The following is a 24,236-nucleotide window of genomic DNA, read 5'->3' as shown; positions in this document are numbered from 1 at the left end:
GCATACACTGTCCATGGTGGCGCTAGGCTGTCACAGCCAAGGGAATGGAAATGGAAGGGAGCAGGAAACTTAGAAATGACAGTTGCTTGTGTCCTCCTAGGGGCAACAGAACATGGCAGATACATGAGTCTGAGATACAAGCATTTGAGGGGCCAGCAAGATGACTCAGCAAATAAGCGGGCTTGCCGTCAAGCCTGGCAATTAATCCCTAGGGTCTACGTGGTGGAAGGAGAGAACCAAATGACTCCCCCACAAGTTGCCTTCCAACTTCCGCATGCATTCGGTGGCATGTGTGCACCCACGCCCTCTCATCTGTCTTCCCACACAGCCATACGCACACAAATAAATAAGGAAATGTAATATAATTTTTTAAAAGTCAAACTGTTGAAGGTTGCTGAAGGTCAGTAAAGGGGGCTGGGTGATAGCGGGAATAAACTAAACAGAAACACAGGTCCTGTGAGCCCCGAGAGTCCTCTGACACCCAGGCCTGAGTCTCGTGTCCTCAGCATGTCTGATGGTTTTCCTGGCCCACCTGCTTCTGCCTTCATTGGTCCTGCTGGTTTTACTCAATGCTCTAAATGACCACATTGTGGCCTCTAAGGCGTTTCCTCTTCCGGTCTCGGATGCCTGAATTAATAAAGGCATGAGCTGCAGGTTAGGGCCCAGCGCTACCTGGGAATGGAGGGTCCCAGTCTGCCTGTCTGCCTGCACCTCTGTCTTGAACTCCTTTCTCCTCGCCTCTCACGACACAGCTCTGTACTTTAAATGAAGAAAAATGATCCTTTGAGAATTCCATACATACATACAACATATTTTGATCATATTCATCCCCTACCCCCTAATTCCTTGTTCCCTTCCTTCCTTCCTTCCTTCCTTCCTTCCTTCCTTCCTTCCTTCCTTCCTTCCTTCCTTCCTTCCTTTTTTTTGTTTTGTTTTGTTTTTCAAGACAGGGTTTTGCTGTGTAGTTCTGGTTTTATTGGAACTCTCTCTGTAGTGAACTCAGAGATCCACTTGCCTCTGCCTCCCAAGTGCTGGGATTAAAAGTGTGCACCACCATTCCCAGCTTTGTTTTGTCTTTTTAATAACTCACTTAGTCCCAAATTAGTGATACCCAAAGGTTCATTGGCACGAAGCCCTCAAATAGGACATGATTAACTTCTCAGGAACCATAGTCCAGAAGGAATCCGACTTGTCCTCTCCTGACCTACCCTACCACCCTACTGAGGTGACTAGGAAAGGTCGGAAGCCTCGGGTCTGGCCTGTCTTCCGTCTAGACATGCAGGTTGGCAGCTCATTCATCTGGACAGGAGTGAGAGATCAAGAGAAACCCACGTGGAGGAGGGTTTCTCCATGGCCGCATGTTCCGTTGGACCAGATGATTCTCTACTCTGGGAAGCTTCCCTGTCCACTGCTTCCTGTGTCCCACTGATGCCCATAGCACCCCAACCTAAGTGTGACAGCTCCAAATCCCCCAGAGAAAAATGCGCAATCACGGAATGCCAATCAAATAATGCTAAAACACTTCTTGTTGTGAGCCACTGTTGTATAAAACCCAGGGAACCACCATCAGTCTCCTCCATGTGATTGGCAATGCCGGGAAGGGATGCTGATATGGCAATTAGCCTGGCTCAGCAAGGGCCTACTACTGTTCGAGCTGCCTGTGCTGTGCCAGCTAACACTTGTAAGAGCTCAGTAAGGATGCCCTGTGCGAGCAGTGATGCAGTTAATGCTTCCCGCCCTGTGCTAATGAATGCGAACACGGAGACACAAGGAAACCCAGCCGGCAGTGGCAGAGCCACCAGGAAATACAATTCCACGGGTCTATTGTCCTCCCTGCCGTGCTTGTACTTCTTTATCTTTCATGAGACCGTCATTACTGAAAGCATCATAGCTCTCACAGATGCTTTTTGGTATTGTCTATGCTGGCTTGGGCATTTGCCAGGGTGTTGTCAGGGTGTCTGTTCCCAGATCTCTGCATGGCATGCCCCTCCCTATTTCCAGGAAGACTCTCCCTCGAATGACCCTTCGACTTCTGCACCCTCCTCATTCCCTGACCACGTGCCCTGCACTCACACGGATCCGGCTACTGTTTGTCCCCACATGGTATCAGCACCAACACCCAGGACATTCCTCTGCCTATGGTAGTGCTTGTTACATGAATTGAATGAATGAATGAATGAAGAGAGAGTTAGCGGAATGCCACAGCCAGGCGCAGGCTCTTGGGAGCTACTTTTCTGCAGTACTATGGAGGGCCAGAGATATTTGTGAGAAGAGTTACAATCCTGCGACTGTCTGCCAGTAGGAGGGCTGGCGCTGGGCTCTCCTGACTAATGCCCGTCAGATTTATTGCTAAGTGGCCCATGTCATTCATACATACTCATTTAACAAATTTTACTTTCCCAGTCTATAAAAGTAATTCAATAGAATTATGATAATATACATGCAGAGATTATGTTTAGGACTAGGCGTAACCCACCATATAGTAAATTTTAAGCTATAACTTGAAAAGATATTGCAGATTGACACCAGGTGAGATTCTGTATAAAAATCACCATAAACTGGTTCTACCGTTATATAGCCAATATTCACTGAAAATAAAACAGTTTTAATTAAACTTTGTTAAAATGTTAACAATTGCTGTCATTACATACAAAGTAAAACCGCACAGGAGTTATAGATAGAAATGCCATTAAATTCTAGTTGAAGTCCCCCATTGCTTTTCACCTTATTTTTTAATTAATTTATTAGGCATATACATGTTTCCCCTGCATGTAAGTTTGTGTACCACATGCATGTCTTGGAGGCCAGAAGAGGGTACTGGATCTCTTGGGACTGGAGTTTCAGATGGTTGTGGGACATCGTGTGGGTGCTAGGAATTGAACCCAGGTCCTCTGGAAGAGTAGCCAGTTCTCCTAATCGTTGAGCCATCTCTCCAGCCCCTGCGCTTTATTTTTGGAGATGAGAGAGGTCTCTAATTTTGAAATGAGGTCTCTAATTAAACCTGGAGTTTATACATTTGGTCAGGTTAGGTGGTCAATCAGCTTCAGAAATCTACAGTTCCCTTCTGCACAGCAACACTGTGAGTATAGATGCCCAGTGTTTTACCATGGGTTCTGAGCCGGCGAGCTCAGGTCCTCATGTGTTGCTTTTATTGGTTAATGAATAAAGAAACTGCTTTGACCTGTGGTAGGGTAGAGTAGAGCTAGGCGGGGAAAACTGAACTGAATGCTGGGAGAAAGAAGGCAGAGTCAGGAAGAAGCCATGTAGCCCCTGCCAGAGACAGATGCCAGATGGAACCTTGCCGGTAAGCCACAGCCATGTGGCGATACACAGATGAATAGAAATGGGTTAAATTAAGATGTAAGTGCTAGCCAATAAGAAGCTAGAGCTAATAGGCCAAACAATGGTTTAATTAATACAGTGTCTGTGTGGTTATTTCTGGTTTGGCAGCCGGGAATGAACAAGCAGATTCCTACAACATTCTCATGCATGTGTGGCGGGAAATTTACCAACTACACCATCTCTCCAGCTCCAGGTCCTAAGCTCTCGAGGAGTTCTGGAAGTTACTTGGATTTGGATGTTAGAATAAATTTGTTCCTTTGAAACGGCATAGAAATTAACATCAACCAACCCTGCTAGCAAAGGCAGAAGCTCCTCAAGTATGGCAGATGATGGGGCGCTCGTTGATGCTCAGAACGGTGGAGGAGAAACTTGATGAAGTGAGAAACATTGATGAGTCAAAGGAAAACACAAAATGGCAGATTCTGTCAGGTTTGGACTCAATGAGTTATTAAAAAAAAAACATTCAGAGCTCAGAAGCTCATCAAATTCCAGACCCCTCTCTCTTTGTGTGTGTGTGTGTGTGTGTGCAATGTTTGTAAGACTGTCAGAAAAGAGATTCAGACCCTCAAGCTGGAGTTACAGGAGATTGCGAGTCACACAGCATAGGTGTCAGGAACTGAACCCCAAGAGCAGTATATACTCTGGGCCATCTCTCCAGCACTTTCTATAGATATCACCCCTTCTTCTTTTTACCCCAATGGTAAAGACATGTGTTCAGCATGTCTTGGGGCCAGGAGGTGAATTTTGTTGCTGCCTAACATAGGGGGTACCTTGTGCCAGGAGAAGTCAGTAGGGCCTGGAGAACCATCAAGGTGGTGCAATGAGCATCCAGAATCCCTCCAGACGTGAGGAAGCACCTGGTGGTGTGCATTTGTACACAGTGGTCCTAGATCACTGCAGGATCTGGGGACATCTGCAAAGACTGGGAGAAACAACTTTCCTTATTAGGGGAGCTGACTGTTAGCAACAGGAGGAGAGAAATACTAGAACTGAGGTCTTCTGGCTGAGGAATTAGAGTCAAATAATCATGTGCAGAGATCCCAGAGTGATACACACATTGTTACACGTATTTCACAGGGAAGGGCTGAGTTGCTGGTTGTTAGCCATTGTATTTGAGTATACAATATTCCACATGGGCTCATGTAGTTCATCGCTTGGTCTCTAGGAGGTGCTGTTTGGAGAAATTACAGAATTTCCAGGTGGAGCCTTGCTGGAGGAAGTGTGTCACTGGGGGTGGGTTTTTAGGTTTTACAGCCTGGCCCAACTTCCTGTTCTTTCTCTCTGCTTTCTGTGTGTGGGTGAAATATGATCTGCCAGCCTCACACCCCTGCTACCATACCTTACCCACGGTGATGAACTGTACCCCACTGGGATTATAAACCAAACAAACCCCTTCTCCCCAAAGTTGCTTTCTGCAGTGGTGTTCTCTTGCAGCAACAGACAAGCAGCTAAGGCAGGGACCTTCCACCAATTCTTAAGACAACAGAGGCTTGATTCATTCAAAAGTGATAGTGATTTTTTATGTGTTAGACAATAGCAAAAGACAATAAAAAAAAACCCTCTACAAAGATGTTTATGCCCATTGTTAGAGCCCCATGAGAATGAATGTCTACTGGTAGTCAGAAAACATACAAGAGGAATTCAAAACAGAAGCTTGGGCTATAATTTTCATATTACTGGAGGACAGTTTCACAGATAAACACTGGTAAACACTGGAGAGAGAGATGCCATCTGGACCAATCGCACCGTGAACTTGAGCGCTGGTCCTATTGGGCAAAGTGTTTGCTGCCTGTTTGTGGTTACTGGTAGTGCTATAGGCAGATTCACAGGTAAGCAACCACCCCTGTGCCTGCTGCCTTGAATCTGAGAGTCTCTGTGGAAGTTGCTGGGAGTTCTTTGGTGAAAGCCCCATTTCCCTGGTTTTTGTTCTTCCCTTTCTCATTGGGAAGCTGTGGACAGGAGGTTTATGGACTTGCTCCAAGGACGCTGCCTGGTGTGTCTAGTGGCCTCCAGGCCATAGTTTCTGAGGTATGTACGGGTGGGAAGGTCAAGGAGAGAAGAGAGGTGGAAGTCTTGCTTGGTGGGCTGAAGGGGCTGCTCAAGGTCCCTGAGTATTTCCAAGATAGAAGGAGATTCTTGACTTTAGGCTCAGATGTAGTATGTATCTCAGTATAGACACAAAGACTTCTGGTTGGGCCTATGGAGGCCCAATCAATGCTCAGCTTGCTCATCTCGTGACACTGTTAAGGCTTGGGATCATTTCGTGGTGGCTGAGGCTGGAACCAACTGGTACAGACTGGTCTCTTAAGCCTTCTTGCTAGAGTTGCCCCGAGGTGTGTGGAGAAGACAAAAGATCCAGTAACAGGTTCCCTTGCTCTTGTTTGGATTTGGCTGGGAGGTAGCCCAGCAAATCCATAGCCTCACTACAGACATCTTGAAGCCGAGAAACCTTTTCATAAGGCAAGGACCAACGCCATGCCTGGGAGATGTTCAGGGCATTCCTGGCATTAGTGGCAAAGGAAGGCTGATTCATACTTTTGCCACGAGTGACGTTGTGAACCCAGGTTTGGAGATGGGGCAAGAATTTCAACCCCACAAATTTGTATAACCTGGAGGTCTGGGCCAGCGGTTCCCGAACCAGGTCCTCATACCTCAGGAGCAGGAAGCGCTGTTGTAGAGCCTCAGGCAGGGCTTGGATGGCCTTGATTATGTCCACGTGGCTTTTGCAGATGATCTGCATGGTATAATAGGGGTAATCTTCCTCCTTGATCGTTTTCAAATGTTCCCCCAGCACAATGCGACTATCAATCATGAGGTCCCCTCTGGTGTGTTCCCGAGATCGGAACACAGCCCGGGGGTCTCGGATCAGGTGTACGATGTGCAGGTTGAGGGAAGGGTCTGTGAGAAGTGGGTAAAGGGCCTGCAGGTTGAAGAAGCGCACCTCCTTGAGTACCACGTGACTGTGAGAGCCGCAGGCCTTCTCCACCATATCAAAGGGTTTCTGGGAACAGAGGCGCTTACAAGGCTCAGGCGAGCTGATCTGGTCACTGGAGAAGAAGTCACAGACAGGTGATGAGCACAGGGCCCGGCTTTGCTCCCATTGGAAGAGGCTGGACTGTTTTCGGGGGCCTGGCTTCATGTAGGCGTCAAAGACGCTCATGTCACACAGGAAGACCGAACGCAGTAGGTCCCGCGCAGCCATGTGCAGCTTCCAGGCTGTGCTGCTGGTGAAACTCATCCACACGTGCCAGGCCGGCTCCATCAGGTAGAAGACATCTGGGTGTTGCCCAAAAACCTGCCCCACAAAAGAGGATCCTGACCGCCAGGAAGACAGGACCAGCACATGCACGGGCCTCCTGGACTCTTCTTCGTTCTGGACAAAGCCCATATGTCTGAACGTATGGAAGAAGAGCGCAGCAATTATCATCTGGGAACCCAGGAACAGCAGCAGCTTCCCTTTCTTAGGCAGTATCATCCTTTGGAAGTGGAAGACCTTTAAAGGGTAAGCAGAGGGAGGGGGCTGAGTCAGGCTATGGTGGCATCTACCTTCTGGCTTCTCTTGGACCCCCTCCAAGGAGCAAGGTAAAAATTCAGAAACTTCCTGCAAGCCCTTGTCCAAATCCCCCTGCTGAGTAATTCTGGCTTCTTGGTTCTTATTGGTTCATTGTGTTCTGTATTTTACCATCTTTAAAACTTCCTCCTCTGGTCTTTCTTGTCCACTGAACTACCGAGAACATCCCTCCCTACTCAGCTACATTCACTCAATATAAGGGACACTGCCACCCCCTGCGCCTTCTACACCCCTGACAGAGTGGCCTGCAGGCAAAGCCGTCTGTCTGATGAAGCCTGGGACCTTCCCACTGCACTCTCCTGAAGGCTAAGGATGAAGGCTGTCAAACTGCCTGGCTTTAGAGTTTTCTCCTTTGTGGCAGAGCTATACATCAATGGGGCATCGGGTTCCTTCTGACTTAGCACCATTCCATGGGACTAAGAATGTGGGGGAGGGGATCCAAAGCTAACTTTGTGCCTATGCAGATGACAAATGAGCTGAAACCATTTCAGCAGAACCATTGATTCTACAGAAGTGTGGTGAGCCAGGCTAGGAGCTGGTTTGAGACACCCAGGGCTGTTTGGTCACAGGGCTTCAGCTTGGGAAATGCCTGGCTGCTTTGCAAACCTACTCAGGACTGTACTGCAGAACACCAGACACTGTCACCTCCTCATCAGGAACTCAGATGTTCATTACACAAAGCCATAACAGAAGAAGGTGTTAGGAGGGTGTTCCATACATCAATGGGGCATCGGGTTCCTTCTGACTTAGCCTCATCCCATGGGACTAAGAATGTGGGGGAGGGGATCCATATATATGAAAAGACTTTCATGTGGGGGGCTTGGTAGGTCAGCCATGCTTCAGTGGATGGCCTTTATTCCTGATTCCAGAAAATGGACTTGGTGAGGTATTTTTCAAAAAAGGGATAGGAAATTTGGGGTGTGTGGGAGGGGTGAGGAGGTGAGATTGAATCTGAGAAAAGTTGGGGGAGGATTGTATGCATGTATGAAATACTGAAAGAACTAACAAAATATAGTAAAAATCATATAATAATGGAAAGTACATATTTCAATGCAGAGAGAGGGGCAGAGAAAGAGAGTGTGCACCAAAGTCAGCAAGAGGGCTTAGCAGGTAACAGTACCTGCTAATAAACCTGAGTCTGATACCCAGGATGAAAATGATGGAAGGAGGGAAGTGGCCTCTGCGAGTTGTCTTCTACCCTCCACAGGAGCATGTGTGCAAATACACCCCCCACACTTTCTAAAAAGAATAAAGATAGTCTGGTATCAAGTGCCATGCTGGTGTCTTCCTGCTAAACAGTTTTAAAAATCAGTTGTTTTACCTTATGTGTGTGAGTGTTGGTTTATCATCCACATGCATACAATACCCTTGGAGCCCAGAAGAGGGTGCTGGATGCTTGGGCACTAGAGTTACAGATGCTTGCTAGGCACCATGTGGATGCCGGGAACTGACCCCTGCTCCTCAGTAAGAGCAGCCAGTGCTCTTAACCAGTGAATCATCTCTCTAGTCCCTCTTAGAGGTTTTATTGCTCTTTTCTGCATCATTCTGGTTCGAATGATTTCTTGATATAAATAACCAAGAGAGACAGAGCATAAATATGAACAGCAACAAGGTGCTAATGCATATATATCATCATGTGTCCTAGAGATTCTCCTCCCTTGTGCCTTAGTAAAGAAGGGAAGGGCTTGCTATTCTCCTGATGACAGGTATCATCATCAATTGCAATCTCTTCCTTTAGGTGGTACATGCCTAGAACCCTGTGTACACGGGAGGCAGAAGTAGGAGGATTGCAAGTTCAAGGCCTGCCAGAGTAATTCAGTAAGGTCGTCTCTCAAAAATAAAAGAAATATACTAAAGAGGGCCTACAAGTGTAGGGAGTGGAGGAGGTCCCGAGTGAATGTGTGAGGAGTGGGTGGAGTCCTCAGAGTACATATCATCGACATGAGCATGGCCATAACAAGGACCCCTGTAGAAACGGCGACCTTCCTCTGGTCGTAGTACAAAGGTAGACAGTGTGTACAGAAAGCATCAACCCTTGTCTGGGATGTTTACTGCCGGAGACTGCTCTCCTACAGAGCCTCCCATCTGAAGCTAGCTAGCCCCTTTCCTTTGTATAGTACATAATAAACCCACTGAGTTTTGGGGTTGTGTTGCAGGTGCCCTCCATGAGGGTGAGCACAGTCTACCATGTCATTTCTTCATTCCCATGTCACCCCAATCATGTTTCCAGGACCCCCGCTATGCAGGACACAATACTAGAGCTCCTGCCTACACAGGCGAGGTCCTGAGTGCTAATGAAAACTTAAGCACTGTTAGAACGACTTCCATTTCAGTCTCTAAGATAGGTTTTACATCTCTGCTGGGTAGGTTTTCCTTTTCAGCTTCCCAGGACCTAAATGACCGGAGAAGATTAACTGAGGAACTGTCTAGATCAGGTTGGCCTGTGGGCATGTCTGAATTGTTAAGGCGGAGGATCCACCCTGAATGTGAGCACCGGTTCCTGGGTAGCGCCCACCTCTGGGATTTCCCTGCGATAAGGGACTGTAGCCCTACACCTGTAAGTCAGGCAAATCCTTTCCAGGCCTAAGTTCTTCCGCCCAGGATACTTTGTCACAACAAAACTAGAACAGGAATGGATAATTTGTGCTCTTAGCTCTGGGAGGTTAGTTTTGTCTGACTCTTACTAGATTCCCTTTTCAAAAGTTTGTGTTTTTGTAGTAATTTTGAGATAGGCTGGCCTGCATCTTACTATGTAGCCCACGATAGCCCTAAACTCCTGTTGATTCTTTTGCCTCAGCCTCCTAAGTGCTGGAATCATAGGATCGAGCCATTAGGCCCAGCTTTTTAAATGTTTATTAGTGTATTTTAAATGCACAAAGTAATGAGTCTTATATTGTCATTTTATACTCATATATGATAAGTGTGGATACTCACATATCCTAGTATTCTCTCCTACCCTCTGTCACCACTGACCCTCTCTTGTCCTCCACTGACCCTCTCTTGTCCTCTGTCACCTCTGACCCTCTCTTGTCCTCTGTCACCTCTGACCCTCTCTTGTCCTCTGTCACCTCTGACCCTCTCTTGTCCTCTGTCACCACTGACCCTCTCTTGTCCTCTGTCACCTCTGACCCTCTCTTGTCCTCTGCCACCACTGACCCTCTCTTGTCCTCTGTCACCTCTGACCCTCTCTTGTCCTCTGCCACCACTGACCCTCTCTTGTCCTCTGTCACCTCTGACCCTCTCTTGTCCTCTGTCACCTCTGACCCTCTCTTGTCCTCTGTCACCTCTGACCCTCTCTTGTCCTCTGTCACCTCTGACCCTCTCTTGTCCTCTGTCACCACTGACCCTCTCAGTCTAGTCATCATTCACAACTTAAAAAATATTTTTTGAGGACCCATTGAGTTTAATTAGATTTGCGTGGATAGGAATAGGGGGTGAATATCATTAAATTATATATGCATATATGAAATTGCCACAGGACAAAAATAATAAACAAATGTCCTGCCTGTCTGCTCAAATGGGGTCTTTATGGTTCCAATTGTTTTGAAAAGACTGGTTTTCATAAACATGAAGCCCGTAGAGTAAGAACTGAAAACGTGGCTTTCTTAAGACTCCACGCAGGAGGGGAACGGCTAGAAGAGTGCTTGTTGGCTATATCCTGGCATGCCAGGACCCAGGTCTCTGTCTTGCTGAAGACAAGTGGGGGGGGGATCTTGCTACAAGCAGTTTGGTTTGTAGGGGAAGTTAGGACATTCTCAGAGCTCTCTGTAGGCAGGGGTAAGTGACACATCTTCAAAGAGGTCACAGCCTTCCCCTAGAGGAACTTTCCTAGTGACTTGGTTGCCTTGTGCCAGTTCCTAAGAGCCAGTATTTATCTTGTTGTTAGTCCACAGTGAAAACTCACTTCCAAACCTGCCTAGTTATCTCTGCTGCACGACAGTGGGTTCATGTTATTCTGTTCGTTCAGCTGTAGTTCAAACACACGAGGAGATTTAGATGTTTATAAACCCTTAACGATTTCCCTCTTAGGAAGAGACACTGCAAGGCATCCGCCCGACCCACAGCTCTTTGCTTTTTTTTACTTCCTTTTTTTTTCTGTCAGTGTATTATAGAACACAAAAGACACAGGGACACAGAACACAAAGCATTTCCTTGTTTCTCTCTACCATCTATTGTACAGACACAGCAATCTGTCTAACCAAGGGCTCCTGGGTTTCCAAGCTCCCCTTATTACAAAGGCTTCAGTCACAGGTGTCTTGTCTACATACTTGTAAGATTAAATCCCCAGAAGTAAAATGTGGAGTCAAAAAGCGTGCATGCGCACGTGTGTGTGTGTGTGTGTGTGTGTGTGTGTGTGAGTGCGCGCGCGCGCGTGTGTGTGATTTAGACAGCCATTGCCAGGCAGCCTTCATGCTGCCTGTGAACCTGGAGGGAGGTATTGAGAGTGGGTTTGGGAGGAGGAGGAGGCAGCCACAGAGGTGACTCGTGGAGCTTTTAACTTGCTTCCTCAAGAGGTAGGACATGCTTTGCCAGCTCTCGGGCTTCCCTTGGAAGTCCCCTTAGACATTCTGGAAGTGTGTCATAACCCTCACCAGAGTCTGTGTGGCAGTGGCGCCCTCCCCCCATCTCTCCCATTGCTAGCCATGCTTTCCCTCTGAATGTGCGTAAAGCATCAATTGAGGGTCAGCCTTTCTCTCTAGTTTTTGTGTGTATGTGTATGTGTGCCTGTTTGAGTGAGGACCCCTGTGAAACTTTTGGTGTCATTTTATTCTTCATATAGCATACCCCTCCCTTCTTTTTCCCTCCCTCCTTCCCCCCTCTCTCCATTCCTTCCTTCATTTCTTTCTCCCCCTTCTTTCTTTTTGAGCCAGGGCTTCTCACTGGCTTAGAGCTTGCCAAACAGGCTAGGCTGGCTAATCAATGAGCTTGCTGCCCGAGCATGGGGACCTGAGTTCTTATCCTTAGCAGCCAAAGAAAAGCCGGGTGTGGTCATGTGGGTGCATCCATCCCGTGTTGTGGCCATCTGGGTGCACGTATCCCATGTTGTGGTCATTTGGGTGCATGCATCCTGTGTTGTGGCCATCTGGGTGCGTCCATCCCATTTTGTGGCCATCTGGGTGTGTCCATCCTGTGTTGTGGCCATCTGGGTGCTTCCATCCCATGTTGTGGGAGAACAGAGACAAGAGGCTGGCTGGGACTTGCTGGCCCCAAAGTCTAGTGAGAGGTCCTACCTCAAGTGCAGACACTTGACATCCTTGCTTGGCTTCTGCATGCATGAGCATGTCTTGCTCACTCGCTCACATGTGTACATACAACCCCCCCCATGCCCACAATGCTACCACAGGGGACAGTGTCAGTGAATGCGACTTCCTGTCTTGCCCTCTGGGCTTCAAGGTTCAGGGGATGACCAGTTTGTAAAACAGAAGTCCAAGGGGGAACAACTGGAAACTATGTCATTGCTGACTGTGGTTTAAGTGTATCTGTCCCCTCTCCACTACCACAAGACAGAGAGCTTTTCCTAGGTGCAGCCTGAGTATGGGAAACGGTGTAGGACAAAGCTAGGAAGCAATGGCTTGTCGGGGAGAGGAGAACTCAGCCTGCGGACACCCAGAGCCTGGGCTGCAGTTTTACAAGCAGGTCCTGTGACTGCCTCACCCAAAACTAACACCCCCTGGAACTAGGAAAACAGGGGTTTCCTTCCATCCCAGCCCTGGGTCAATGCCGCCCTGCAGGACTTGATGGCTCTGGGCCTTCCTTGTGTGCCAGCTGCTGCTGGCCCCAAGCCTTTCTGTGTTTTCTTCCCCCGCCCTCACCTTTTTTTTTTTTTTTTTTGGACAGGGCAGCAGGATGGTGTTGGGGAAGGTCCTGCTCCTTGTTCCTGCCATTCTATCAAGGAGCTGCTTCTCCATCCCTCTGCTTCTGCTCTGTGTAAGCCCCGGCCAGGAAGAGCAAGCTCTTGTGAGGCTTGTCTAGTCCCTGGTCACCAGGATCTAAACAGCACCTGTTGTGACTGCCTGCCCCACTAGAGAGCACTCTGGGTCACGTCTCAGGCAGAGTTAGCTCATCTTAACAACCAATAGTAAAGGCAGAGGACAGTCTGTACCTGGTGCTTTAGGGAGCTCCGTGGAGAGCAGACACTCCCACTCCGGTTCTAGCCCGAGTCACAATCTCTTGCTGTTGGGATTCTCTGCTGGAGGTATTGGCATTTTCCCCACTGCCTCTCAGCCCTCCCCACCCTCAGCTACCACACCTCCTTCTAAAGCACACATCTGTCGCTCTCTACGATTCTAACATGTACACGCTAAAACCCAAATCCCCAGGCCTCGTGCCCAGAGCCTGCCTCTGCTTGTCCTTTAATTTCCTGTTCCTTCCTCCGTTCTTCCACCTCTACCCTCGAAGTCAGCTTTCCGATCCGCCCAAGCTGTCTTCTTGCTGAGGAGCCCGGAGACATTTAGAGAACTGTCACTCTTCCTCCAAGAGACTACCCACAGGCCCCTTTCTCCCATAAACAATGCTGTCCCAGGCCTCCCAAATGTCCACTAGCTTCCCAGCCTCTGCACAGGGTACAGTTGCAGGCTTCCCATTGAGGTGCAGCTAAGCCATGTCTTAGCTTGCTCATGGTGTGGAACGCTTCCACAACTGATTCGGATTCCTTACATCCCCTGGATCAATGAAGATAGTTGGGGAACAAGGAAGAGTCACATTGCTAAAAGGCAGAAAGCCCTTTGTGCTTGGTTTGAGACAGGGTTTCATGTGCCTCAGGCTGCCCTCCGAACTGGTCATATAGCCGAGAACGGTCTTGAACTTCTGACCCTCCCACCTCTTTTGTACTCAGATTACAGGTGTGCACTAAATGTCTCAGTGATGGGCGCCTCACATCACTTGAGAATGAAAAAGAAAGTCATCAGAACGTTCGTGTCTTGAGAACCATCATTAGAGGTGGGGGTAAGGGGAAGGCACCAGAGTTAGGGGCTTCCTCCAGCATCCTCACTTCAGGAGCCTGGGTTACAGATCCTCCCCAGTCAATCAGGAGCAAGCTTTTCGAAGCAAAATGGGAAGTCCTGACCAAAATCAACTAAACAAGTCACCTAGATGTCAATCTAAGAGGCCAGCATTCTGAAGACATGAGCAACTCCACTTTAGATTCTCTCGTGGAATGATGTCCCTTTAAGCAGAAGTTAGAAACGGCAGGCAAGGGCTTTGCACAAACAGAAAGAACGGAGGCGGAGGCGGGCTGGGGACACCGGCCTCGTAGTAAACAGCCGAGAGACCTGGGAAACTCTTAGGGTTAAGCTCCCAGATAAAAGTGACCACAAACCAAACTTGTTTAAGACAGTGTCTCATGCTGCATCCAAAGCTGGCCCCACACTCACCTCAATCCTCCTGTTTCTGCCTCCTAAGTGCCGGATGACACGCTTAGCTACCACACTCCAAAGAACAAACTCGAGCAGTCTCAGTGCTAGAAGGGTGGGGCCTGGGGCCTCACCAATGCTTGAGTGTCCACAGACAGGGCTGGGCACACGGAGCGGGAAACACCTGTCCATGAAGTCTGAGTGATCCAGTATCTGTGGGGAGCTCTTGCTGCCTCAAGGAATGTGGGACCAGGTATTTTTATTTTATATTTGTAGGATTATTCAGCCCCAGTGAAACAGACTTATCCAAGGCCATCTGAGGCAGAGGTCTCCTCCACCTCAGTTGCTAGGCTAGCCCTACAAATGCCATTCAATTTCACACCTACAGTTCACTTCTGGACTTCCAGAAGCCCTCAAGGGTGCAATTATAAAATACAATCCCACTAGACACAATTGGGCATTCAAAACAGGGCTGGCTGGCCACATCCCTATTTTTTTTTAAATTGACATTGTATGTATGTAGTGTGTGGCGGTCAGAGGACAGGTGTGGAAACTGACCCACCGGTGGGTCTCCGGAATGGAACTAAGAACATCCCCGGAGCCATCTCACGGGCCCCACTCCCCTAGTTTTCAAAACGAACAACTGACGCCTGCTTGATTGACTGTCTGGGTACAATAGCTCTGTTCATTTGATCTAATTAATGGCCACAATCCACTCTGCAAGCCAGACCAAACCTGCAGCTCCCGTCTCCCATCTCCCATGCATCAGCGAGCAGGAGGGAAACAGGCCTGGAGGTCAGAATCACTTGGGCTACATCACAACAGTTCTTCCCACTTTTCAGAGCTGGCTGGGTAGGGCTTCTGGTAAGCAGCATGTGTTTCTTTTTCTAGAAGATTCCCTTGGTGATTCAGAGTCTAATTCACTACCATCCCCCCCCCAACCCTCTTCCTGTAGGGTTCAGAATCCTCAGCTTAGATGTCAGATGCTATCTGATACCTGGATCCTGCAGCCTTGGGATAATGCCTGCCCTACATGGTAGCTGAGGAACTCTCTTCTTACCTTGTTAATGGCTCAGGCTTCCTCAGTGGACTGAGTGGCTTTACTGCCTGCCGGGCAGAGTACCGTTCCTTCTCTGACTCAGAAACTCCCCCACGGCTTCCTCCTCCTCCTGGCATTTTGCTTCCCCACCCCTTCTGCTGAACTGACAACCCACCTTCCAGAAAGGCTCTGGCTCTCAAAAAGCTGGGGCTTGAGCAGCTTGATTATCTCGAGGGTGGAGAGATGAGGGGTGGAGGGCGGAGGAGGGGTGGAGGTCAGTGAGGAGCGGCACTCCAGGTGGACTAAGATGAGGAGGGTGAGAGATGACCCCGGAATGTCCTCTCTCCTAAGGCAGCCAGAAAGGCCAGGTCCCTTTGTAAGGTATCACAGGAGGAGAAGAGGTCCGGGGAGCGCCAGAAGATGGGGGTGGTAGGGTGCTGCCAGACAGGCAGTAGAAAGCCAATAAGAGTTTGTAAGCCTCACTCCCCGCCTCCTGTCCCCCCTGCCCCCCTTCTCCCGTCTTTTACTCTTATCTCTAAGGAGGCTGTATAAAGATTATTTTCTCTGCATCACACCTGTCTCTCCATTCCACCCTAGGGAGGTAACATTTCTCAGCTCCTATGTCATATCCAACATCTTCACCTCCACAGCAGAGGCAACAGATATGTTCTAGGCTGGGAACTACAGATTTACCAGTGTTTAGTCTGATTAAAGGGTGAAGAATTCTCTTTTACTACAAAAAAAAAAAAAGCTATTGAAAGATATAGCTTCAGATTGGCGGCTTGTCCGTAGCAAGTCACATACTCACTCTGGGCTGCTTTATCTGGTTGTCAACAGTCTAAAACAGTAGATACAGATGGGAGAACGGAAACTTCCAGAGTAGAGAAGCTGAGTGCTGACTGGACTATCAGTACAAATAAGGAGCACAATGCCTGCCTTCCACACCGTGAATGTTAGGATTAGGGTACACATGCCCCCTTGGCCAATGCTATGATACTAACAAGGGTTTAAAGGTGTTAGTTACGGAGACTGCAGAGATGGCTTAGCCGTTAGGAGCACACACTGCTCTTGCAGAGGTTCCTAGTTCAGTTCTAGCACCCGCATCCGGTGTAATTCCAGCTCCCCTGGGATCTAAAGCCATTGGCCTCTGTAGGCACTTGGCACCCGCGAGCACGTATCCACACAACTCACATACCCATAAACAAATCTTGAAAAGGTGTTAGTTATTATTTAATAATGACTGTACCTCTTCTTAATAGCTGCTATTTTCCAGGCTTCACAAAAGAACAACCAGGCTGCGAAGGAGTGAGTCACACCCAGGACTGGCAGATTCCCATCAGCTGTGCCTCCGAAGGCCTTATCGTTCTACAAATGACAAGAACCTGCGGGGGGAGGCTCCCGAGTATTGACTTCAGCCGTATCCCTTCCTCCCTTCCTGTTTCCTCCTGGCACCGAGCAGACAGAGGTCTCTTCTTCCGAGAGGCTGTTCACAGATGGGCAGCCGTGTGCTGCTCTTGTTCTCAGTTTAGGAGTGGTCCTCACTGAGTGTCAAAGAACTGAAGAATGCAGGATGTGCAGGGAAGGGGATACAACCCCCAGTCATCCTGCTGCCCAGGGAGCTTCTGCTTACCGTTTCCCCATGCATGTAGAAATCTGTGTAATTACCCAGCCATGGTGCCTCATGCAAGACACACCAGCACAGAGATTATCTGTATGTTCTCTCTCTCTCTCTCTCTCTCTCTCTCTCTCTCTCTCTCTCTCTCTCTCTCTCTCTCTCTGTGTGTGTGTGTGTGTAGGCCAAAGGTAGATGATGTCAGGTGCCTTCTTTTATTGCCCTCCACTTATTTATCATTTGAAACAAGATCTGTTACTGACTTCAGAACTCAGGACTTTGACTGGACTAGCTGACCACCAAGTTCCCAGAACACCCGTCTCTGTTACGGCAGTGCTGGGATTACAGGCATTTGCTGCCCTGCTCAGCCTTTTTATGTGGATGCTGGGAATCAGTCTGCTCCTCACACTTGCAAAGCGAGTGCTCTCTAAGTCATCTCTGCCCTTGTTTTTGCTTTAAGGTAATTTAAGTTATAAAATACAATTTGGACACAAAGGTAACCAAAAAAAGGCATTATCTCTTAAGAATAAGAATGCTTTAGTTCTCTGGAAACATTATGGCTGTTCATAACAACAGAAAGAACAAACAAATCTGATTGGTTGGACTGAAAATCTTGCACTGACTATCAATTGACAATGATGGAACATTCAAGCAAGCCCGGGCTGACCTGGAAATCACCAGGCAGCCAAGGATAGCCTAGAGTTTGTGATGATTCCTCCTGCCTCAGCTTCCAAGTGCTAGGATTACAGGCTCCAGCTGCTGTACCTGGCTCCCGCCAATGCTTTTTGGAAGAGGTCTTTTTCATTAAAACTAGGCAGGTATCCACAGATAAATTTTTTTGAAGCTGAGACCTCCCTAGAGTTTCCTCGTAGGAGCCTATGAGGAGCACCCTGAGTTCTGTTGATTTTTCTCTGACAGTGGTGTTTTTTTGTAGGATGAGTCAGGGTTCTGTCGAACATGCAGCCTCCTTTGGAAGCACAGGGAGCATGTCCTCTTGGGGAGCTCCTTCCTGGAGGATTCATAGGCCAGTCTCTTTGGAGACTATATGGCCTTCTGATCAAGAGAAGAGTGACTTACTAGAAACATGCCGTCATTCTCCAGGTCTCAGCTGGTTATGGAGGGCACGTGCTACACAACATTGTCTGTCCTTTACGATCCTCTTATCTTCAGTGATCAAGGCCACCCGGTTTCGGTTGTTGAAAACCCAGACGGATTGCCTTACCAATCTTGTTATTTTAGCTTCCGTGTAACTTTTAGGAAAAGCTTAGCAAACAAAAGCAAACAATTTTTTTTAGAAATCCTTTCTCTTAAGACTCTTTTTTCCAAGTGACTGAAGCCTAAAAAAGTTAGTGAAAACACAAGCAATTATATTGATCATATGCACATGTTCTGTCTTTAAAGTAATTGTTTTGTAAATATTACCATGGTTAAGTCATTATCTTAATAGAATGCCATTGGTTTAACAGACATTTGATATCATATCTTGAACTTTGAACTTCGAACATTTTATAGTCTTTAATCACGAAGCATATGTCATCCTTAAGTCTTATCTGTCACACACCAGCACAGAGATGATTTGTATGTTCTCTCTCTCTCTCTCTCTCTCTCTCTCTCTCTGTGTGTGTGTGTGTGTGTGTGTGTGTGTGTCTGTGTGTGTGTGTGCGCATGTGTGAGGACACACAGTGAGTTCTGTGTCTTAGGTTAAAATTTCCCATATTCTGTTCTTTTATGTTTTATTTTTAGGACAAAAGCTTACTTTATCAATCCCATGAGTGATGTATTCCCTTGCAAAAGATCCATCCAGCAGCGGTCCTGTCCCCATAATAAAGGCATGAGATTTTCACCTGAACAGCCAATGGCTCCCTACTACCTGACTGTGCTGCAAGGGGCTAGAGTAATGGAGATTGGGGAAGATGGGGGCTCCATCTGAGTGGCTATGAGGAAGCCCTCACTGGTGCTGGATAAGGCTTTCTAGGTGTGGTCGGCGAGGGGAGGAACGCCCACACCCCTATAAGTAGCTCCCTGCCTAGGCTCTGCAGGGAAACTCAATGAATGCGTTGGCTCCCCAGAGCCAACTTTGGTAGAATTGTCCCTCTGTTTGTCATTACAATCGTGGGAGGAGCATAGATGCCGCTTTACATCTCCCCATAGGAAGAATTTTAGCAACAACCACAGATAATCTGTCTTGGTTTGAAGAAGAGTGGTCTCTTTAGCAGTGGTTCTCAACCTTCCTAATGCTGCGACCCTTTAATAAAGTTCCTCGTGTTGTGGTGAATATAAAATTATTTTCATTGCTACATCATAACTATAATTTTGTTACTGTTATGAATTATAATGGAAATATCTGATATGCAGGATATCTGATATGTGACTCCCAAAGGGGTGGCAATCCACAGGTTGAGAACTGCTACCCAATACTGCATGTATGTGAATGCTTAATCACTGGGAAGCGGAACTGTTTGGGAAGGATTAGGAGGTGTGGCCTTGTTGGAGTAAATTTGGTCTTGTTGGAGGAGGTGGGTCACTTGGAGGAGTGGGCTTGTTGTTTCAAAAGCTCAAGCCAGACCCAATCTCTCTCTCCCCATGGATCATGATGTAGAGCACTCAGTTCCTGCTCTACTGCCATGCCTGGCTGCTTCTCACTGTGATTAACCCTCTAAAACTGTAAGCAAGCCCTAGTTAAATGCTTTCAAGAGTAGCCTTGATCATGGTGTCTTCTTACAGCAAGAGAATAATAGCCAAGACATAATCTGTCTTTATTTAACGATTTCTAGCAAAAAATATAACTTTATACTTATACCCCTTTAAAAATATCTTACCTACTTAACTGTTTTCATTTTACTTTTGTAAATAAGAGTTAATACAAATTACATACAATACACACTATGTTAAATTAAGATTACCTGTATACATGTTGCTAAACCAACAACCTTCCTTCCTTCCTTCCTTCCTTCCTTCCTTCCTTCCTTCCTTCCTTCCTTCTTCCCTTCCCTCCCTCCTTCCTTGCTTCCTTCTTTCTTTACTTCCTTCCTTTTTTCCTTTCTTCTTTCCTTCTCTCCCTCCCTCTTTCCCTTCCTTTCTTCCTTCCTTCATTTTTCCTTACTGTCTTACATAATCTGAAGTTTAGAGGAAGCTTTACATTTGATTTACCTTCCAGTAGAGCCTGTAGAGTTATCAATGACCTTGTGTAGAATATTTTTATAAACACAAAAAGGATGAGGAAGAAAAGATAAGCAGAAAGCCAAAATCTACACATTAGGCCTGTAGTTGTAATTGTGACTGGGGAAGGGAGGCAATCAGCTGGAATTCACAACTGAAGCTATGGATGAGCTTCCCATGGTTGCCCTTGGAGCTTCTTTTCCCATTGTAGGCACGTTTATATCTTAGGATAAGTAGTAGCAATCCCCTGTTAGTAATAGTTTATCTTTAAACTGCTTTTAAGGGCACAATGGGCTCATTTTTAAATTTTATTTCATGAGTGTGGTGTTTCACCTGCATATATGTCCATGCACCACACCTGTGCCCAATGCTTGCAGAGGTCCTGCGATCCCCTGGAACTGGAGTTACAGATGTTTTTGTTTGTTTGTTTGTTTGTTTTGAGACAGGGTTTCTCTGTAGCTTTTGGAGCCTGTCCTGGAACCAGCTCTTGTAGACCAGGTTGGCCTCAAACTCACAGAGATCCACCTGCCTCTGCCTCCTGAGTGCTGGGACTAAAGATGTGCGCCACCACCGCCTGGCTTAAAGATGTTTTTGAGCTGCCATGTGGGTGCTGGGAACTGGAAAAGAGCAGCCAGTACTTAATCGGTTAGCCGTATCTCTAGCCTCACAGCCATTTACAGTCTTGATTTGTTTATCAGTGCTCTTCCATCTTTGTCAGAGGTGTGTGTGTGTGTGTGTGTGTGTGTGTGTGTGTGAGAGAGAGAGAGAGAGAGAGAGAGAGAGAGAGAGAGAGAGAGAGAGAGAGAGAGAGAGAGAATAATGTGATCAAGTATACAAGTGAAGGCACTGGCCCCAGATGGAAGCATGTGGAGTCTGTCCCTGACTGGAGGGCAGGCACTGTGCACTAGCACAGATTCAATAGGCAGGCGACATGCTGGGCTTCAGGTAATACGCTGGGCTTTGTAGAAATGCCTTCTCATTGTTTTTCTTGTTTACTTGTCTGCTAGATCTGAGGATGGAACCAGAGTTCGGGAAATTTAAACAGACGACAAGGAAAAGCCAGGCTTGGTGGCACATGAGGGAGGTGGAGGCAGTCAGGAGGGTCAAGAGTTCAAGATTGGTCTCCACTATATAGTGAGTTTTAGGTAAGCCTAGTTACAGGAGACCCTGTCTTAAAAGAACAAACAAAACCAGAAAGAAGCTGGTCTGAATGGGCATCTAGGAGAACAATTGGAGACTATGTTAAGGTGACTCAAATAAGGTGGACAAGTGACATGAAATGCCTTTTGGGGAAGAGAGGTCCTGAGCTTCAAATGACAATAGTACAGCTGCCCAGGCCCAGACCTGTAGGAGAGACCCAGCCAATCACCTTGCTAGCAGGGGGCAGGGTCCCCCGAGGATATTTTTTACTTATAAAGATTGCGGGCATGCTCCCAATCGCCCGTTCTGCTTTCCTGTTCTCCGCGAGACCTGTGGTTCTGTAAGTCTATTTCCCCATTAAAGCTGTATATATTATTACAATCTGTCTGCATTCATTTACGCCGATACACAGACCCAGGGTCATGACTTGGCACGCCCCATCATGATCTGTTGGAGCACGTGAAGGGACCTGACCCATAGACCCAAAGCTGCAGGATTTCCACAACACAGGACGCCAGCGGGATGTCCAAGAAGAGTCTTGGGGGGGGCAGCATTGAACGTGTGGTGGAGACCAGGGGCCTCGAGCCGGGCCAATGAGTCCTTGCAATGAACACTTGTAAGTAGAGATGTATGGACCACGGAGCACACAACGTGACTTGTTGGGTCACACTGCAGCTTCCACGACAAGATTTTTAAATTCCTCCCCTATTATTTTTTTTTAATTCTCATTTTATTCTTTCTTTCAAATTTTGTTTTATTTGGGGGGATTGCAAGGTGGAGGGCAGATGGGAAGGTATGAGAAATGAATGGGACCAAGATACAGGATGTGAAAAACATGTAGATCCAGAGGGATCACCTAAAGGATACTGAGTCCTTGCAGAGTTGCTCCAGGAACAAGACTGGAGTATGACAATGGCCTTAGGATCACAATCAGGGCAAGAAGCCTGCTTAACATCTGATTCAAAGGCAGCTATCTTTAGAAAGGGGGAGTCAGGAAGGTCTGGAGGCAGCCCCGAGGAGCAAGGAGACAATTGTCCCACTGCAGGGTTGGGAGAGACACAGCTGCCTCTTGAGAAGAGGTAGAAGCAGTGTCCTAGATAAGACCTGGGTTTTCTTTATGGCAGGAAGACGGAGGGATGAGGTGTGTTGTTCTGATAGTGAGTTCCTGGAGGTTTCAAGGGATGGAAAGCATGAGAGATGGAGTCAGAAAATCAGATACATAGAGCCATTGAAGAAGGCATGCAAGGGACAGGGAACAATGCATACGAGAAGTCAATCTTCTTGTATGACCCAGGTGAACGAGGGAAAAGGAAACAATGCAAACAGAAAACCATGGTCTCAGGCAGACACACGTGGCCAAACAATGACTACTTAAGGAAAAGGGGCATAGTGTGCCTGCTGGGGGAGTTCCGTGTCCTCTGTCTTTTCCAATTGGAAGTCAGGGAGATGTGTTGTTGAAACACTCGAAGCCGGTATCCCACAGTCCAGAGACAGTGTCACCATTTCTCCTGATGGTGAAAAGCATGTGAAGATACTCTGACTGAGGGGATGGGAGTTGTCATGTGGGGAGGGAAGGGAGGTGATGTTGGGACGGAGCACTGAAGGGCAGGGTGATTCTCCAGAGACCCGACTCACGTGGCACAGTCGTGAATTTAGGTTGATGCAGTGTCTTGAGGGTGGCGTTTGGTGGCATCTTCCCAAAGACCTTCAGTCTCATGGTTACTGTTTTGTGGTTGCAAGAGGGCTGCTTCACTCTGCATTAAGTAGGTTGCAGCCAGGGGTCACACAGAAGGACACACAAGTAGGAAATGAGTCTATTGGGAAGAGGGGGTTCAGAGGGTATGGGGCAGGAGTAGAGGGTGATGGGAAGGAGTGTTATAAAAATACATTATATATGCAGATTAAGTTATCAAAAAATAAAAAGATCACTTTTGCAGTAGAATGACGCATGTCTATAATCCCAACATATGGTTGGCAGAGACAGAAGGATCACTGCAGAGCTTGAAGCCAGCCTGGGCTACAGAGTGAGAGCCTGTTTCAAACAAAACAAAGCAAATCTCTTGTTTAGTCAGGCCTGCTTTTTGTGTCTAAACTGCTTCCGTGAGAACCTGCCAGCTAGTGTGAGAGGCACGAAAGGCAGCTCCCAATGGCCATGGTTGTCCTCTCTGAGGCCACGCCAGACCAGCCAACCTCCCGACACTTGGAGAAGCCCACCCAACTCAGCAGACCCGCAACAACCACCACGGATGCATGAGAAATCGCCAGTTCTTATACAGCACCGAAACCCTTGAAGGATTGTTCCTTAGCATTATTGTCGCCTCAGATAACTGGCACAGTCTCCCAGGCTGCGCTCTGACACAAGCCTTACCCCTGTGCGCCCAGCTCATCTGGAGAGAGAACCTCTTCTCATCTGCAAATGCTCAGCACCCAGTAGAGCGCCTGCCCTACAGAGAGCGTTCGGCAAAAGCCCGCGGAGAAGAGAATGAATGAGTGAACCTTTGTTCCTCCTGAAGAAAGGAACTCACCGTTTCGTGTGCAACAGGTGCAATTTCCAAAGACCAAACAATGTAATCAAATGAATGTACTCAAGGAAAACCTGGTTCAATAAGATACGTGAAGCAACCATCGCAGATAAAGGACCTCACACTGCAAGCTCAGGGGTTATGTTTCAAACAGTGGGCACTTCATTTTACATTTTATTACATCGTGTGGATCAATTTAAAGATAGCCTAAATCCTATAATACCATTTAAAGAACAGAGTGCAAATAAGTGGATATGACTCAGTCTAAATATCCTTACCATTTTATCTTTAGTACACACTGCCAAGCCATTGTGACGGCTGGCATTTCCTAAATAATATCAAGAGGCTTGCAACTTCTGGAAAGGGAGACATTATTTGCATTGATATAGAAAAAAAAGAGAAAGAGGAAAGACATTATCTAGTGGGGTGTGTGTGGTGGGGGGTGAGTGTGCCAACATTGTGGATGTGTTAAAGTGTGTCCTCGGGGTTTTTAAGACTG

The 24,236-nt window shown here is 47.4% G+C and overlaps 1 protein-coding gene and 1 long non-coding RNA gene across 4 annotated transcripts; both read right to left on the bottom strand.

The window, feature by feature from the left end:
- Positions 1-4,982: 4,982 nt before the first annotated feature.
- On the bottom strand, positions 4,983-15,674 carry Chst4 (carbohydrate sulfotransferase 4). 3 transcript variants are annotated; one of them, XM_075977346.1, is made up of 2 exons: positions 15,480-15,674; positions 4,983-6,835 (listed from the first exon to the last, which is right to left on the bottom strand). In XM_075977346.1, exon 2 carries the CDS (start codon positions 6,815-6,817, stop codon positions 5,660-5,662), a length of 1,158 nt encoding a protein of 385 aa, XP_075833461.1. In that variant the 5' UTR covers positions 6,818-6,835; positions 15,480-15,674; the 3' UTR covers positions 4,983-5,659. The 3 variants fall into 3 exon arrangements, with proteins under 3 accessions (XP_075833461.1, XP_075833460.1, XP_075833462.1); XM_075977345.1 differs by lacking the exon at positions 15,480-15,674 and adding an exon at positions 15,326-15,473; XM_075977347.1 differs by lacking the exon at positions 15,480-15,674 and adding an exon at positions 14,287-14,314.
- Positions 15,675-22,603: 6,929 nt separating this feature from the next.
- On the bottom strand, positions 22,604-23,815 carry LOC142852972 (uncharacterized). Its single transcript, XR_012911039.1, has 3 exons — positions 23,741-23,815; positions 22,851-22,969; positions 22,604-22,723 (listed from the first exon to the last, which is right to left on the bottom strand). It is a non-coding gene; the product is annotated as an uncharacterized LOC142852972 (long non-coding RNA).
- Positions 23,816-24,236: the final 421 nt, after the last annotated feature.

The sequence above is a fragment of the Microtus pennsylvanicus genome, chromosome 6 (genome assembly GCF_037038515.1).
Source record: "Microtus pennsylvanicus isolate mMicPen1 chromosome 6, mMicPen1.hap1, whole genome shotgun sequence".
Taxonomy (NCBI): Eukaryota; Metazoa; Chordata; class Mammalia; order Rodentia; family Cricetidae; genus Microtus; species Microtus pennsylvanicus.
This window is presented reverse-complemented; position numbering and strand designations above follow the sequence as displayed.